This window comes from Triturus cristatus, chromosome 10 (genome assembly GCF_964204655.1).
Source record: "Triturus cristatus chromosome 10, aTriCri1.1, whole genome shotgun sequence".
Taxonomy (NCBI): Eukaryota; Metazoa; Chordata; class Amphibia; order Caudata; family Salamandridae; genus Triturus; species Triturus cristatus.
This window is the reverse complement of record NC_140593.1, coordinates 1,226,603,296-1,226,619,680: the sequence shown is the minus strand read 5'-3', so window position 1 is coordinate 1,226,619,680 and position 16,385 is coordinate 1,226,603,296. Positions and strand designations below refer to the sequence as shown.

General features: G+C 47.7%; 1 protein-coding gene across 2 annotated transcripts in view; it reads left to right on the top strand.

Moving 5' to 3' along the window:
- Positions 1-1,572: 1,572 nt before the first annotated feature.
- SLC6A8 (solute carrier family 6 member 8) overlaps positions 1,573-16,385 on the top strand; it is a 293,475-nt gene continuing 278,662 nt past the window's right edge. For both annotated transcript variants that reach the window (XR_014969688.1, XM_085629797.1), the window contains exon 1: positions 1,573-2,210. Coding sequence is in view for 1 of the 2 variants with exons in the window: in XM_085629797.1 (XP_085485923.1) it covers positions 1,601-2,210 (610 nt within the window). In the remaining variant the exon portion in view is untranslated. The remainder of the gene's footprint in view (positions 2,211-16,385) is intronic.

Sequence of the window (16,385 nt, the reverse complement as noted above, 5' to 3'; positions counted from 1 at the left end):
AAGTGAAAAGCTGCTTCTCTTAAGTATGTGTGAAGGGCTAACCTTTGTTTCCCCTCTGCTGCATTTGCATCAGGTGTGAGGCTCCTAACTGCTGCCAGCCAGGAGACTCAAACAAAAGGAGGCTTGATAACCCCTCAAATTTGGCCTTTGTTTAGTGGGCTGGTCCCACATGTTCAGGTGATGAAGTAGACGTAGCCGAGATGATTTTATGTGATTTATTAAGTCCATAAGTAGAAGTTACAGCAAGTTCGAACAAGCCCAGAACAGGCCCCACCAGGAGCAGCCTCCTAGCTGCTCAGCCCGTCTTCCCCACTGTCTCTTACACACACGGGCACCCAAGCATCCCACTCACACTAACATTCTACGTGGAACGCTCACACTGACTGAGCAGCTAGGTACAGGATGAAAGGGAACATATTAACAAGAACTGAGGATATTACACTTTGTTATGGGCCCAGCAGGAGTCTGAAACAAGAAAGCCCGGTCCCCGCCTGCAGATTGTTGCTTGTTGCAGCTGGAAAGCAGACAACGTGCAGGCGCTACTGAAAGTGTCCTGGTGTTTGGAAATTACACCGGGACCAGTTCAGCATCTTTTTCAGTGGGGCCAAAATTCTTGGCAGGGTGGACGGCGTTCACCCAGTGAAAATAGTGGGTGGACGCTGTCCACCCGCGTGAACCCCAACTTGTGCCCTGTATCCATGGTCTCACCTGGGCTAGTTCTCTCCTCTAGACAGAGGCGACCTCTGCTTCAGGGGTCCTCGTAGAGAGCCTAGGGCCCCTGAGATGCCTGCAGGGTTGAGGTGGAGTCAGTCATCTCTGTGTATAAACATCCATGGCCTCACCTGGGCGAGTTCCCTCCTCCAGCCAGAGGAAGCCTCCAGTCCTTGGAATCTCTTAGCTAGTTCAGTGCCTCTGAGAGGCCTGTAGGGTTGGGAAAGGACAGCCATGGTTGGGGGAGGGGCGTGGGGGGGCTGGGGGGGGGGGGGCGGTCCAGGCTGCCCTATCCGCTCTTCACAGCCCTGGCCAGTCAGACGTGTCTCCTCAGTGCCTCTGAGAGGCCTGTAGGGTTGGGAAGGAGCAGGCAAGGCTCGGGGGCGTCCAGACTGCCCTATCCGCTCTTCACAGCCCTGGCCAGTCAGACGTGTCTCCTCAGTGCCTCTGAGAGGCCTGTAGGGTTGGGAAGGAGCAGGCAAGGCTCGGGGGCGTCCAGCCTGTCCTTTCCGCACCTCTCAGCCCTGGCCAGTCAGAGATGTCTCCTCAGTGCCTCTGAGAGGCTTGTAGGGTTGGGAAGGGGCAGTCATTGCCAGGGGGGAGGGGGTCCGGATAGCCCTATCCGCTCTTCACAGCCCTGGTCAGTCAGACGTCTCCTCAGCGCCTCTAGTTGCCCTCTTCTCGGTTACACATTTGTTTTCTTACTGAGTTCGACCTCCATACCCCCCCCCCCCCACCCGTGCTAGCACCAGGGTGAGGGGTGGGGGCTCCGCAATGGATGATTAGACACGGGGGAGGGGACAGGTGGGTGCCTTAAAGCGGGAGGGGAGACCGGATTCAGTATCGTCCTGACCCCTCTGCAGCCCACCAGCTCGCACCCGAGTCTGGCATGATGGGCAAACAGCGAGTGATACTGCCGACTCTCAGCGCTGGAGAGGGTATGGGCCAGGGGTCACAGGGGCCCGGAGCTAGCGCAAGGCCCCACTCTCAGAGGATTGGACTGGTGGGGGGCGTGTCTGCCCCGGCGGGACCCCAGGAGTGTGCTGGACAAGAGGGAGCCCTCTCTCCTCTGGGTGTGCCCCAGGAGGGGGCTGGACACGAGGGGCCACCGGAGGTGGCTGGACATGAGAGGTCCCTCTCTCCTCTGGGGGTACACCAGGACTGTGCTGGACAAGAGGGGGCCCTCTCTCATCTGGGGGTGCCCCAGGAAAGGGCTGGACAAGATGGGCAGAGAGGAGCTTCAGAGGTTCCCCAAGAGTGTGCTGGACAAGTGGGGGCCATCTCTCCTCGGGGGGTGCCCCAGGAGAGGGCTGGGCACGATGGGCAGAGAGGAGCTTCAGAGGTACCCCAAGAGTGTGCTGAATACGGGGTCGCCCTTCAGAAGGGGGCCAGAGAGAGCTGGGGCTCGCACCTGGATTTCTTGATGTGTGCTGTGGGCTACGCCGTGGGCCTGGGCAACGTGTGGCGCTACCCGTACCTGTGCTACAAGAACGGCGGAGGTGAGTGCCGATAGATAATCGATAACTGATGTGAAGCATGTCTGTCTACCTGTTTCAACGAATGGTTCCCGTATATTCGGTCTCGGCTAAACAGCGCATGCGCTGTGTCTTCCAGACCTATTGGTATCTTACTGTGGGCTTAGAGCCCGCCCCAACTTGCCCATTGGTTGGATCATTGTCACTCTAATTTCTTTGCTTTTTATTGGTTAGCTGCTGTATGCTAGGCTGATAAGGCGCCCTGGGTTTCCTGGGGCAGTCCTGGTTTTTGGTCACTTGTTCCAGCAGATTTCTCCAAGTTCAGCACTTGTCCTGGTCTTTAGAGAGGTTCAAGTGAAAGAGTGTTTGTGTGCTCCAGGGCAGGATTAGCTGCCAATCTTTTCTGAAATCAGTTTAATTAGCACTTAAGCTAGTCTGTGTAAAAGCTGTATTTCATTTATTCCCCTTACGGCCTGCTTGTTTGTCTGCTTTTTTAAATTATAGGCCGACTTTTATTTTTGGGAAATGTCCCGGGATTTTGGTTATAAATATCCAGGCACCCTACTGTAGGCGTCCTTCCTCTTCCTGTGTTTGCCCCTCCTCCTTCCTGTGTTTATCCCTCCCTTGGAGCATGGTTGCATTACTTGTGTCCCTCATGTTTTTTTGCTGCTACCTTTTTCTTGGAGTGTAAGCCCACTAGCAGAGTGCGTCTTGTTCAGCAGGCTCCCTCGTGTACTTCGCCACCTCCCTGTTCCTCCCACCCGCCCTGCTCCTGTTGTCTGTGGTGTTGCCACCTCCCACGCACCCACCTTCCTTCCCTTCGGCTGTACGTGGTGTTGCCCTCGATCACCCAACCACCATCCTTCCAGCTCTTAATTTGTAAAAACAAACAAAAGTGCCAGGGCTCCTGCCAGGAGGCCACCCAGCTTGCACCACCCATTGCCCACTCCAGCGCTGCCAGTGACACTACCACCACAACTGCCATCCATCACACTGCTGCAAGTGCCACATTTCAGACTGTTAGAGACCCTGAAAGCCATGACAATGCCTTGGGAGGCAGGTATTAGTTGATTTGATGTCTATTTGATTAATAAACAAATGTTGTGCTCGTCTCTATATTACACAAACCGCGCCACCATTTGGCAGCTGTCACAAGTGCTGGTGTTGGCAATTAAGTGCCGGTGCCAAGTACCGGAAACCACTGGCTCAAATTAAGCAGTGCCCTCCCCTTCCGTTGTCTGTGATTTTGCCCCCTTCCACGCACCTACCCTTCTCCCCTGCCGTTGTTTGCCTCTCCCCAGGTTGCATGGGACCATGTCTGATAAGCAGGGAGTCTGTTTATTTATTTATTTATTTATTTGAAAGTTTTATAGAGCGCGGACAAGACCCTTGCGGGTATCAGAGCGCTTAACAGTACATCAAGTATTATACATAAACCAAAGGCAAATTGAAGCATCTATATGCAAAACATGTTACAAAAGCAAGGTGATCAGGTACAATAGGACGCTATTCTCATGCGACAAACAACAGGAAGATGGGATGTCCAGATTGCTTAGTAGGTCCCTTGTCCTAGTCAGGGTAATGGCCACGCTGTATTAGTTCGTCACAGAACAATGGGCCTTAATCAGGTGAATTTGGCCATGAGAATTGATTTTACTTCCATTTTGAATGAGACAATAGAGGGGTTAAGTCTGGTTTCAGATGGTAAAGCATTCCAGATTCTTGGTGCCATTCCTGAGAAGGTACGGTTGTATGTTTTTTTCTTGTTGAATCTCTGTGGTTTTAGTAATAGTTTTTCCGCACTTCTGGAAGATCTGAGCCCACCAGAGATAGTCAACTTCTGTGTTAGATATCTAGGTGCGTTGTGGTGCAAGGCTTTGTGTGTCATACACGCTATCTTCAAGTGAATTCTGGCTTCCAGGGGAAGCCAGTTCAGTGATTTGAGGTCTGGTGAGATGTGTACATTTCTTTTAGAGCCGGTGATGAGTCTCGCTGCGGCGTTGATTGAGGCTCTTAATGGTGCCGTAGTTGCTTTGGGTAGGCCGCAGAGGGAGACGCTACCGTAATCCACTCTGGGGATAACTAGTGCTTGTACTGCTTGCTTGAAGTCCTTGCTTGGAAGGAAAGGTTTCAGCTTCCTCAGTGTGTTAATCTGGTAGTTAGCTCCCTTTGTAGCGTTGCTGATATGTTTTTGCATATTGAGGCTACTGTCGAGGGTTATTCCCAGTGATTTGGCTGAGTCAACGATGATTGGTTGAACATTGCAACTAAGTGATCGAGCTGGTTGCTTAAACCCCAGTGCGATATTTTGCATTAAAGGCTGTGCAATTGGTCATTATAATTTATGCAAGTATAATGTTTTTTTTTACCCCAAAAGTTTCAGTGTTGGAAGGTAGCATGCTATTTTTATTGGTTTGCTTCATTTGCACCTTTGAAATATTACCCCCCCCCCCTTTACGGCAATCATATAAAAAGAAACACTCCGCCCTTTACACCTAAAAATAAAGCGTAATGGTGATTGTAATTCCAAACCGCAATCTGATGACAGTGAGACGTGGAGAAAAGGTGTGTTTGCATGCTTTCCCATCACTGTGTGCGCCTTTCATCCGTTCCACAACCTTTAGCGCTTGTGAAGAATGTCGCTGCCTCACACCGTGTCTATCACAGCGGCGCCAGCATGGGTTCACACGTGCTGTAGGAAAGCAGAGGCGCGACTTGAAATATACGAGAAAAGGAAGAAGGGGGCTCTACTCACATGGAACCAGGGCAGTCAAATTATTGTCAGAAACAATCGTTCCCGTGGAATGATACAACACGTGATACTGGTAAGAATGTGCGCAATCGCAATGGGAAGGGTTGGAGTAATGCCAAAAGGAGAAAGGACCAAATACACCCTGGCTTCAATTAATCCAAGTTACTTTTTTATATTTCTCAAATATATATAGCAATAAATATAAATATAAACAATCCTGCGGGGTGTCCCCAGTGAGACTGGAACCTAAACCATGGGTGAAAAATGTGTGACATTTGTGAATGGTTTCCAAAACATTTTAAAGTCGACCATTTAAAAAATATATACAGAGTAGTCCACGACTATATACAATGATATGCGCTGGTTTAATGGTTCGCTTTAGTTTCTTTGTCGACGACGTTTCGACCCTTTGTGCAATATAGGGTTTCTTCAGGACCTAAGAGTGTAGGGACATCTACGAAGAAAGGGATATCAGTGTGTGCCCAAAAATGGGGCAACAATGCTTGAATTAGAGTTAAAGGTCTAAGGGTACCTGGTTCGACGAATACGCAGCCGCGTGAATAAGAGTGTGCCACAAGTGAGTGATGAAGAAAAAAATACTCACAAGAGACCCAGCTGGATGCTGCACAAGTGAGCGGTAAGATAGAATAAGTTGAGGTGGAGTCAGTCATCTCCAGGATTCCATGGCCTCACCTGGGCTAGTTCCCTCCTCTAGACAGAGGCGACCTCTACCTCTGGGGTTCTCCTTGACAGCCCATGACCCCTGGGAAGCCTGTAGGGTTGAGGTGGAGTCAGTCATCTCTTTGTATAAACCTCAAACACCTCACCTGGGCTAGTTCTCTCTGCTAGATAGAGGCAAATCTTCTGGGGATCTGTAGCAGTCCAGGTCCTTGAGAGGACTGCAGGGTTGGGTGGAGTCAGTCATCTGTAGGTATAAACATTTTATGCCCGAACAGGCTAAATTCATAATGGCAATCTTTATGAGCTAAAGAAATAAATGAAGGTCTACCCACCTCACCCCTCCACATGGACAAAGACAGAGGACTAACAGACACAGCACAACCAGACTCAAAGGACCGAGCCAGATCTACCCCTCACAGAAACAGAAAGAGGACTAGATGAAGTTGTAATGCATGGACAGAGGAATTTGCCTAGTTAGTTTGGATGCATGGAAAGAGTGATAGGACTAATCACTCCCTCACGAGACAAGCAAGCGGCCATCTTGGAATGACTGATACGTCAGGCAAACACTCCAGAGCATAATCACTGATCAGTCAGTCCCCAGAACCACTATTCCCTTAATGCGGTGATGTAATAAATACTGAGACCACTATTCCCTTAATGCGGTGATGTAATAAATACTGACACCACTATTCCCTTAATGCAGTGATGTAATAAATACTGAGGCCTATTATTTCTCATACTCCCCGAATAGATCCCCTCTCACTTTAACTCGCTAACTATCTGACCCTCTCACCCCCCCCCTTGCAATCAAAAACAAGCATTTGCAATGCAATAGGTCTCGCATTATAAAAGTGTGAGCAGCTGGCATTGCTAATAATAATGCAACACTAGCTATTGGCTTTGTAAATGATAAATAAATGCCATTATGTGTTTGTTTTATAAAATAGATTAAAAAAGGCATTGTCATGAACAATGCCAATAGCTTAAACTTTTGCAAATGCGAGACCTATTGCATTGCAAATGCTTGTTTCATCCGACTTAAAGTCCTGGCCACATAACTTTTAAATTGGTTTTGTTACCGCATGGAGCCACGAAGCTACCCTGGCAAAAAGACTAATAGCTGGATGCACACTTTGCTTTAGATGTAGTGCTAGTCATTGTACGCTACTCCGGGGCATTTAAATGGGCCAAAATCTCTATTTAAGTCTGGAAACATTATGCATCCTGCCCGACCTGTAGTGACCCAGTTTTTTTTTGGGGGGTGGGGGGGTTCATTTTGCATCTTTCTATATAGCGCGCACTCGACCCGAAGGTTTTTGTGCGCTTTACGTATCATCGTATTTACATTAAACATTTATGCACGGGGAGATGAAGTGATTAGCACAGAATCACCGGCTGTGGACGCGACCTCGAGGCTCTATCCCTGTTTTCCTGCACCAAATTCGGCATTTTAATCCAACAGACCACATCCCTGTGCGTGCTTTAGCTTTGGGGCTTAATGGGAGACGCTGTAAACTGCCTTCCCACTTTCTGTAATATTGTAATGAAGGCGCCTGTCCCCAAATGTGTTTTTCTGAAAGCCTCCCACAAAGAAAGCGGATTTATTATTCGCGGTGCATTGTGCACCTCGCATTTGAACCCCTTGAGTTATTGTCCCGGCAAACGACTGAGTTTGGGGAGGAAGGGGAGGAGCGGCACTTTGTCAGTTAACGGCAGGTAGTGCTTTACGTTGCAGCCAGAGGCCCCGCTTGTATCATTTTGTGTGTGCTGCTGACACGTGACCTCTGTATTTTTTTTTTCCTCCCCTTGTGTTGTGGCAATGTAGTCCCCAGTGCCCTCAGTGTGTTTTGGCTCCAAGTTTCCTAAAACTCACCAGCTGGACTGTTTTGGGATGTGCGCAACCGGACTCTGTCGAATTTGTCTCCTTTTTTTTTTTTTTTTTTAATGTTAGAAGTAGTGGTTTGTACTCACCCCTGAAATGTTCGCGTTTGAAACACGACGCGGACTGCTGAGGCAGTATTGTATTTCCCGGCGAGCATGTGTTTGTGAGCAGTTGCGAAGGAGAGGTTCGAGTGTTGTGATTTGAATCTAAGGTAAGTGTACCTTTTTCTGGTGAGGGAGTAAAATGTTATTGTTTTTCTGAGAGGGGGGGTGGGTGGTGCGTGAGCGGAGAACCTTGCACCGGGATGGCCAATCCCATCCCCCCCTTCAATGTGTGTCTGCCCCCCGTAGAATGCTGCCTTGAATCGGCTTACTGCCATGTATGGGCTATTAAAGTTGTGCTGCTGCCGGACCAAATGCACGTTTGTTTCTTCATGGAGTGCACTGCCAGGCAGAGAGAGGGTGTCCCAATTAACAGGTGGCGGTGCAACCCCCCCCCCCCTCCCCCCCATGTGTGGCAGCCTGGCCTGAAACAGTTTTACGGGCACCCACACAGTGCCACCGAGTACTTCACAGGTCTTTGAAAGGCCTATTGCTTGGGAATGGTGCTTTGTTGGTTTGTCACCCCTTCTAGTGCCCCCTGCCTCTCCACGCTGAGTCTTGCTGTAAGATTTCGGACGTTACACAATTGCAAGGCCTGTCAGCTGAATCTCAGAGGAATCTTGTTTGTGGATGCTTGAAACGTGAGGGGGGAGACTAGCCTTGAAATCGGGAGTCTCCCGCTTAAATCGGGAGGGTTGCAGGTCTGTCCTTGTGACCCTTCGTTAAAGGAAACTGCTTGTGCTGTGTCCCTCCTCAAAATTGATTTTCCAAAATTTGTTGCAGGTGAGCAAAGAGTGCCCGATTGTAGGAGCCTCCTATTCCAGCCCCCTGGCCCGTACACACCTGTCCCCTTTTATAGCGCCATGTTGTGGAATTTAATGTTGTGTGTAACTTACTGCAGTCTCACAGTGTTTTTTTTTGGTAATGTATCTCCCCCAAAGCTGCCCTTTGTACGGGCCATCGTGATGGCGGCCAGTATGTAGTCACCGTGTACTAATGCCCTTGCCACATGACTATGAATGTTTTCTTGTTACTGCATGCAGCGACTGAGCTACCTGGTAAAGAGAAGGAAACCTGGAAGCACACTTAGCTTTAGATTTTCTGCGAGTCATTTCACGCTAGTCAGGGGTATTATAATGTGACCAAAGCTCTATGGGGCATATTAACAAGGCAGGCGTGTAAATTATGGGCGCTTTAGCCTCGGAAAACTGCCGCTAAAACGGCGATGATGGGCGTGATAATATGCTCTATGTAATTTAAGTTAAAGGCCATGCTAAATGTTTTGGACATATAACATGGACTTGAATTGGAATTCCATAGAGCGTATTATTAAGCCCTTTATCGCCGTTTTTGCGGCTTTTTTGGGCCGCGAAAGCGGCGATAATTTTTTAGCCTGGCTTGTAAATATGCCCCCAAGTAACTCCGGAGACAATTCGCACCCGAACAAACGACGAGATGTTTGAACCCTTCCAGGTGTTGTGTGGAGTCACTCTAGCATGCGCAGACTGTTGCAGGCATCGCCAGGGTGCACCAGCGACAGTGTTTGAGTGTTTCTTGCTAATGCAGTTGGGAAAGCTGTGCTACGGGTCTGATTCGCAAGCCCTTTTCCCCGGCTGGACGTGTTTTTTTTTACGAGGCAAAGTGATAGACCTGCGGCGGTGCAGCCTTGTAAACTCCCCCCTTACGTTTGCTCACCCGGTACACAGTGGCAGTAGTATCTCCCTTGAGGTGCGTGAGAGTTGTTTTACGAGCGTGTTGTCTTGTTGCAGAGGCGCAACGTAAGCCAAATTTCGCGGGGGGTGGGCTTAGAATACATTTTTTTTGGGGGGGGCTGAAACGTTAAGCAATAGGCAGCGTGGAGCTGCAGGGTCTCGTAAAAGGGGTGACACCACAGCGAGGCCTCATTAACATGCAAGTGCTCTTTAAGACCTGTGAACTGCAGCTGGCACGATGACAGGGTTAAGAGGTGTAGAGAAAGAGGGTTTAAGAGAGGGATAGAGAGAAAGCTGGAGAGAGAGGTTTAGAGCTAGAGGTACAGAGAGGAATAGAGTGTGAGTATAGAGAGCGATGGGTAGAGAGACAGGTATACTGTGAGCAGAGAAAGAGGGTTTAAGAGAGGGATAGAGAGAAAGCTGGAGAGAGAGGTTTAGAGCTAGAGGTACAGAGAGGAATAGAGTGTGAGTATAGAGAGCGATGGGTAGAGCGACAGGTATACTGTGAGCAGAGAATGCAGGTTTAAGAGAGGTAGATATGGGTGGAGAGGAAGAGATACATCTGTCTCCTCCGTCTCTGCAAAGAGGTGGGGAGAGAAGGGAGGGGGAAGGGCAATCCGAGGAGCAGGCTCTGTCTCCTCCGTCTCTGCGAAGAGGTGGGGAGAGAAGGGAGGGGGACAAAGCGGCGAAAGTGAAAGTAATCGAGCAGAGCATCAAAGGACTGGGTGAGAAGGGAGGGGGGAATGCAATTAGCAGAGGAGCAGCTGTGCACGTGCATGTGATCTCGTGCACTCAAGGTTTAGGCCAGCCAAAAGACTGGGTAGCACTTTGAAAATCCCACATATAAAATGTCTCTTCGAGCCTTTGGCTCGCGAGACCTAAACACACAATATGGACCCCAGGGGCCAACACACCTACTCCATCAAATACCCTCCTACCCTCTAAAAAAAGGCAGCCAAAGGATTCAAACATAACCTCCTAAAAGCACACCCAGGAACCCCAATCTCTGACCCCTACTTCTCAAATAGCACAGGACACATAACGAATGACATTATATTCTACACCAAGAGGAGAGCACAATGGCGGAAAGCCTTTCTTACCCTATTCTCAACTGCATCCACTAAGAAACTGCACACGGCATCACACTATCTATCATTCCCTCTCCGCTCTACAACGCAACTGCCACAATCACCATTTACCATATTGGGATCATCCTCATGCAGGCATCAGACCATAACCTTAATATATTGGACAATATCTTCCCAATCATCAAAGCGAAGGTTACAAGACCCTATCCCACCCCTCCTAACCCTCTGAGTGTCTCCCTACCCAATCCCCCCTCTAGACATTCTCCCTCTGTATCCCATGGCACAAATACAACCACCACCGGTCCAACTATCACCCCTCTGAATAACAGACATCTGCATTATACCGACTCCCCCCCTAGCTCCACCACTATCTCCACTACACCCAACCCGCCTCACACCCCTCTCACCTCATCCACAGCCTCCCCACACACACCCGCCCTTCTGCATACAGCCCACACCAATTCACCCTCACACCCCACCCCACTATCCCCCTTCCCAGTGATTTCCACCCCACAACAATGCCACACAAAGAATCGGACACCCCACTCTACACCCCTCCCTTCCCCAAGAGACCAACACACGTCATACCCCGGGACTCCACACAAGCTACTACACCTCCTCACTTAACCACAGTCCAAGCCATCAACATTACAAGCCCTACACCTGACCCCAGACTAGACGAGATACTATTATCCCTACAACAAATAAAAGATGACATACAAACTCTTCATGACCTGATCCGGCAACCACCCAAGCCCCAAGCCAAACCCATTCAGCAGGCTTGCGCTAGCCCCTCGCCTCAGGGACCCCCCAAATGGAAAACAGTACCTTACCCCAATGCATCATCCCGGCCGACCAGGGAAAAGAATACCTTATCACCAAATGATATTACTTCCCTACTTCACTCCTTCGAACCTCCATCCCTACCATGTGGACCTGTGCACTTAGAGAACACACAGACACGGTCCTTAATCCAACCCATCAACCCCAATGCCTCAAGGCTGACAAGACACACCCCCAGAGGTACTGTTGAAAACATCCTCAGAAGAGTACCCACCTCCCACAACCAGAACACCACCCCGACCAAGGCCCAGATAAAATGTATCCTACTAAACTGTAGATCAGCAGCACGTCATGCCGCCGATATAGCTGACCTCATTATAACCATTGAACCCGACCGTATAATTTTAACGGAAACCTGGCTAAACGAATCATCCACGCCCATTTTAGACATACTAGTTCCCCCAAACTACTACATCACAAGACTAGATAGACCAGCTAGGACAGGTGGTGGTATTGTCTGCATCCATAGGAACAACCTCTCTGTGAACCGCTCCATCGCCCCGGTGTTCTCGTCCTGTGAATACCTCTGCCTACACATCACGAGCAATAACAAGTCAATATGCTCACTACACTCTATCTACCATCCTCCTGGCAACAACCTCACCTTCAACGAACACTTGATGGTTATTTTAGCCACAAATGTCGGACAACAGAATACACAGATCTTCCTGGGGGACTTCAACCTCCACTGGAACGATCCTGACGACCCAGAAGTCAATAGCTTCAAAGTTTTCCTATCCGACCTCAACTTGTCCCAAATCTGTGACAGCCCCGCCCACGAAAAAGGCTCAATCCTTGATCTAGTAATTTTCAAAGCAGACTCTACCCAGCTAGAATCGACTCTCCCTTGCGACTGGTCTGACCACCACATTATCACTTTCCATATCAAGGAAGTAGTTAAACTACTCTCTGTCCAACCCACGAGAACGAAAATCTGGAAGAGGAACCTAGAAAACATCAACCCGGTCGATCTCGCATCCGCTACTCACATCCTCACGCCCCCACCGGATGGATCAAAGGATGTACAGGATATGACCACTCACTACTTCCACTCTATGAACAGGGTACTTGACACCTTAGTCCCCCTACAATTAAAAAGAGTCACCACAAAAATGTCAAACCCCTGGTATGATGGTAGACTAAATGAGGACAGAAGAGCACTGAGAGCGATTGAAAGACAATGGAGAGCCGCCCCATCCGCTGCCCACCTCAAATTACTACGGAGCACCAGAAATGACTATTACAGAAGGATTAGACGCTCAAAAGCTGATTTCATAGTTGTACAACTAGACCAAGCCAAGAATCGCCCCAAAAAATTGTTCGAAATAATCAATACTCAGTCTAAGGGTGGCCCCCACTCCCCCCAAGCCAATCCAGATAAAATCCCCAACTGTGAGGATCTTGCCTCCTTTTTCACAACAAAGACTGATAAATTAAAGACAGACTTACTTAATGATCTATTATCCATTACCGATACACACACAATCCCCTCTCGGTCCACACCAAGGACCCCGCTTATCTGCCCCACAATACTCGACCTCAAGAACAATGCCTCCTGGATAACCTTCAACCTCTACAGCGAATAAACTATCCCTAACACGCTCACTACTCTGAATCCCTCCAATCATTTCACAGACCACCTTCCAGCATCCCACTTAAAGACCTTCATGCCACTGCTAGTGCCCCTATGGACTAGAATCATAAATCCCTCTCTCTTGCAAGGATCCATCCCTGACATCCTCAAAGCTGGTCAGGTAACCCCCATCCTTAAGAAAGTATCAGCGGACCCATCGGACCTGAATAACTATCGCCCAATATCCAACATCTCAACCTTTGCCAAACTACTCAAATAATGTGTCCACATGCAGCTTAGTAACCACATAGACCACTTCAACCTCCTCGAGCAATTCCAATCAGGCTTCCGCTCAGGGCACAGTACCGAATCAACCATAATGGATGATGCATTACAAATACTGGATCAAAACAAAGCCTGTTTACTAATCCTACTTGACTTATCCTCAGCCTTGGATACAGTCAAACACGTCAACATACTTGACCTCTTGAAACATAGAATGGGACTTTCTGGAACGGTGTTAAACTGGGTCACTTCCTTCCTCCAAAACAGAACACAAAGATTCAAGATCAACCAATCTTTATCCAACCCCTCCCCGGTCACCTTGGGAGTACCCCAGGGCTCTTCCCTCTCCCCGACACTCTTCAATCTGTTTGTGGAACCTCTCACAGAGCTTCTCAACTTCGAAAATATCCAATATCAAATGTACGCAGACGACAGACAACTCTACCTTAAGGTCCAATCTCTTGAAGACTTCAAGTCCCTTAACTCAACGCTCCAAAAGACACAGACCTGGCTAGCTAAGAACCATTTAAAACTACACACACTAAAAACAGAATTCCTCCTAATTGCTCCCCCCAACCAAACAACTATCATCCGCGAGTGGATGAAGCACCTAACTGCACTCGACGGCCAACCTCTCATCATTGATTCCGCTAAATCTCCAGGAATAACCCTGGATAATACGCTAAACATGCAGAAGCCCATCAGCGCTGCAACAAAAGGAGCAAGTTTTCAGATTAACACACTGAGAAAATTGAAACCCTTCATTCCCGCAAATGACTTCAAACAGGCGGTTCAATCCCTAGTAATTCCCAGAGTTGACTATGGGAGCGTCGCTCTTTGTGGTCTTCCCAAATCAACGACTGCTCGTCTCAGATCATCAATCAATACAGCTGCCAGACTCGTTACAGTCACCAAAAGAAACTGCCACATCTCCCCTGACCTGCATGCCCTAAACTGGCTACCTTTTGAGGCCAGAATCCAGTTAAAAATCGCCTGTATGACTCATAAGGCACTACATCACAAAACCCCGAGGTACCTAGCTGAGAAACTAGTGCTATCGGGTGGTAACAGATCTACCAGGAGCTCTAACAACCTTTTACTTAAACCGCAACGTTTCTCCAAGAAAAAAAACTTACAATCGTACCTTCTCAGGAATGGCCCCCAGGATATGGAATGCCTTACCCCCAGAAACGAGACTCAATCCATCTACGGCTTTTTTCAAAAAAGAAGTGAAATCGATTCTCATGTCCAAATTCACTTGAACTTATCCTATACACTCCTGTAGTTATGTGCCAATCTCTGTATTCTGTATACTGTATTCACACAATTCTTTGTATTTATATGTACATGTCTTTCTTTTTCCTATGTTTGCTATGTAAAGTGCTCTGATACCCCCATGGGTCTTGTTCGCGCTATACAAAACCGTTAAAATAAATAAACGTCAGTTACCTCTATGTATTTTATCGGTAATTAATATGTTTTGTACATGTTAAACAATAAAGACACAAAATGAAATGCCCTTTACAAGTTTGTATACATTTTTATAAATAGAGATCCTATAAAAAAGGACAAAAGAAAATGATGAATAAAAATAATGATAGTTTGTACTCTTGTGTATGATAAGATTGATTATTGCAGGACAGCCCGGTTTGAGCCTGTTGTAGGCCACACCATATTAAAGATATAGGTTTGGCAGGAGCACTTTTGATGTAGTTTTTGTTCTTTTACCCCTGGCTCCTGGACCTGAAAAGTATGTACCTTTCTTGAAAAATTCAGGCAACCACTGAACATTTTTAAATGTTGGAAGGTGCACCAGGAAAGAAGTCACAAATATTCAAGGAAGTCCATTATATTTCTTTTATTCTTCTTTGTGAAAAACAAAGAAAACAATTTAGACATCAGCCAACGCGTTTCGTTACTTTCATAGGAACTTCATCAGGGCAATATGAAGTGGGTGAGATAATCCACAGTATGTTCAAAATATCATTCCAATTTCTCTCAAAAAGAAGACCCACAATAAGGGTTTAAGTTTATCCAAGCCAGCCACGTAAGTCTGAAAAGTATCCTTCCTAAACATGACTACCCTGATCCCTCAGTCGTTGATCCAGTGTCTGAGGCTGTGGGCAGCATCGTGTGGGCAGCGTTGGTGTTGGAGGGTTCGGTGGGTGGGCGGTGTATATGTGAAAATGTCAGTGCTTCCCTATAGGCCTAACTGGGACACACAAATGTCCTTATATGGGACTAGAAGGCTGGTACTCATGAGTAAGAGGTTCTTATATTAGTCTAGAGGTCCAGTGCTTGGGAGTGGGAGGTCATTATTTTAGACTAGAAGATCGGTGCACGGGAGTTAGAAGTCCTTATATTAGAGTAGAAAGCCGGTGCTAGGGAGTGAAAGGTTCTTATATGAGACTAGAATAACCGGCTCAGGAGAAAGAAGTCCTTATATAAGACTGGAAGACTAGTATGGGGAGTAGGAGGTCCTTATACAAGTGTAGAAGGCCAGTACTCAGGATATAGAGGTTTTTATATGAGACTAGAAGGCCGGTGCTTGGGAGTAAGAAGTCCTTATATGAGACTAGAAAGCCAGTACTCAGGACATAGAGGTCCTTATATGAGACTAGAAGGCCGGTGCTTGGCAGTAAGAGCTCCTTATATGAGACTAGACGGCAAGTGTTTGGGAGTAAAAGGGCCTTATATGAGGCTTGGCGGCCAGTGCTCGGGAGTTAGACATCCTTATACGAGTCTAGAAGGCTGGTGCTCGAGAGTTAGAGACCCTGGTTTCAATCACAGCTTACCAGCTTTGCCAACTGCGCGATCCTTGAAAATTACTTGTCTTTCTCTGCCTCCTTTTCAGTGATCATAACGTATGAGAGCACTATGAAATATTTGAGCTCAGGATGTGCACTGTACAAAACCCCCTGTGGTACATGGTTTAATGAACCATAATGTTGCTCTCTCTATAACAACATTAAAGGCCTTGTATAGGAGGCACATGATAACCGACTTGTGTCCATCGTCTCCGATATGTTATCAGGACAGAAGGCGGGAAATGTCGTCAGGGCAACACATTAAACCATGACATCAATCCGGTCGCCAACATTTTTGCTAGGACCACAGCCAATTTGGGTAGATTCAATACAAATTTTAGACACTGCCTTTCAATATTTTCCCAATTCTGCATGCCTCTCGAAAATATAATTTCACATCCATATAAAAAGTTAGTCTGAAACAAAATAACTTACAAGTAGTCATGTCCTGACTAATGGTGCGCAGTCAGAA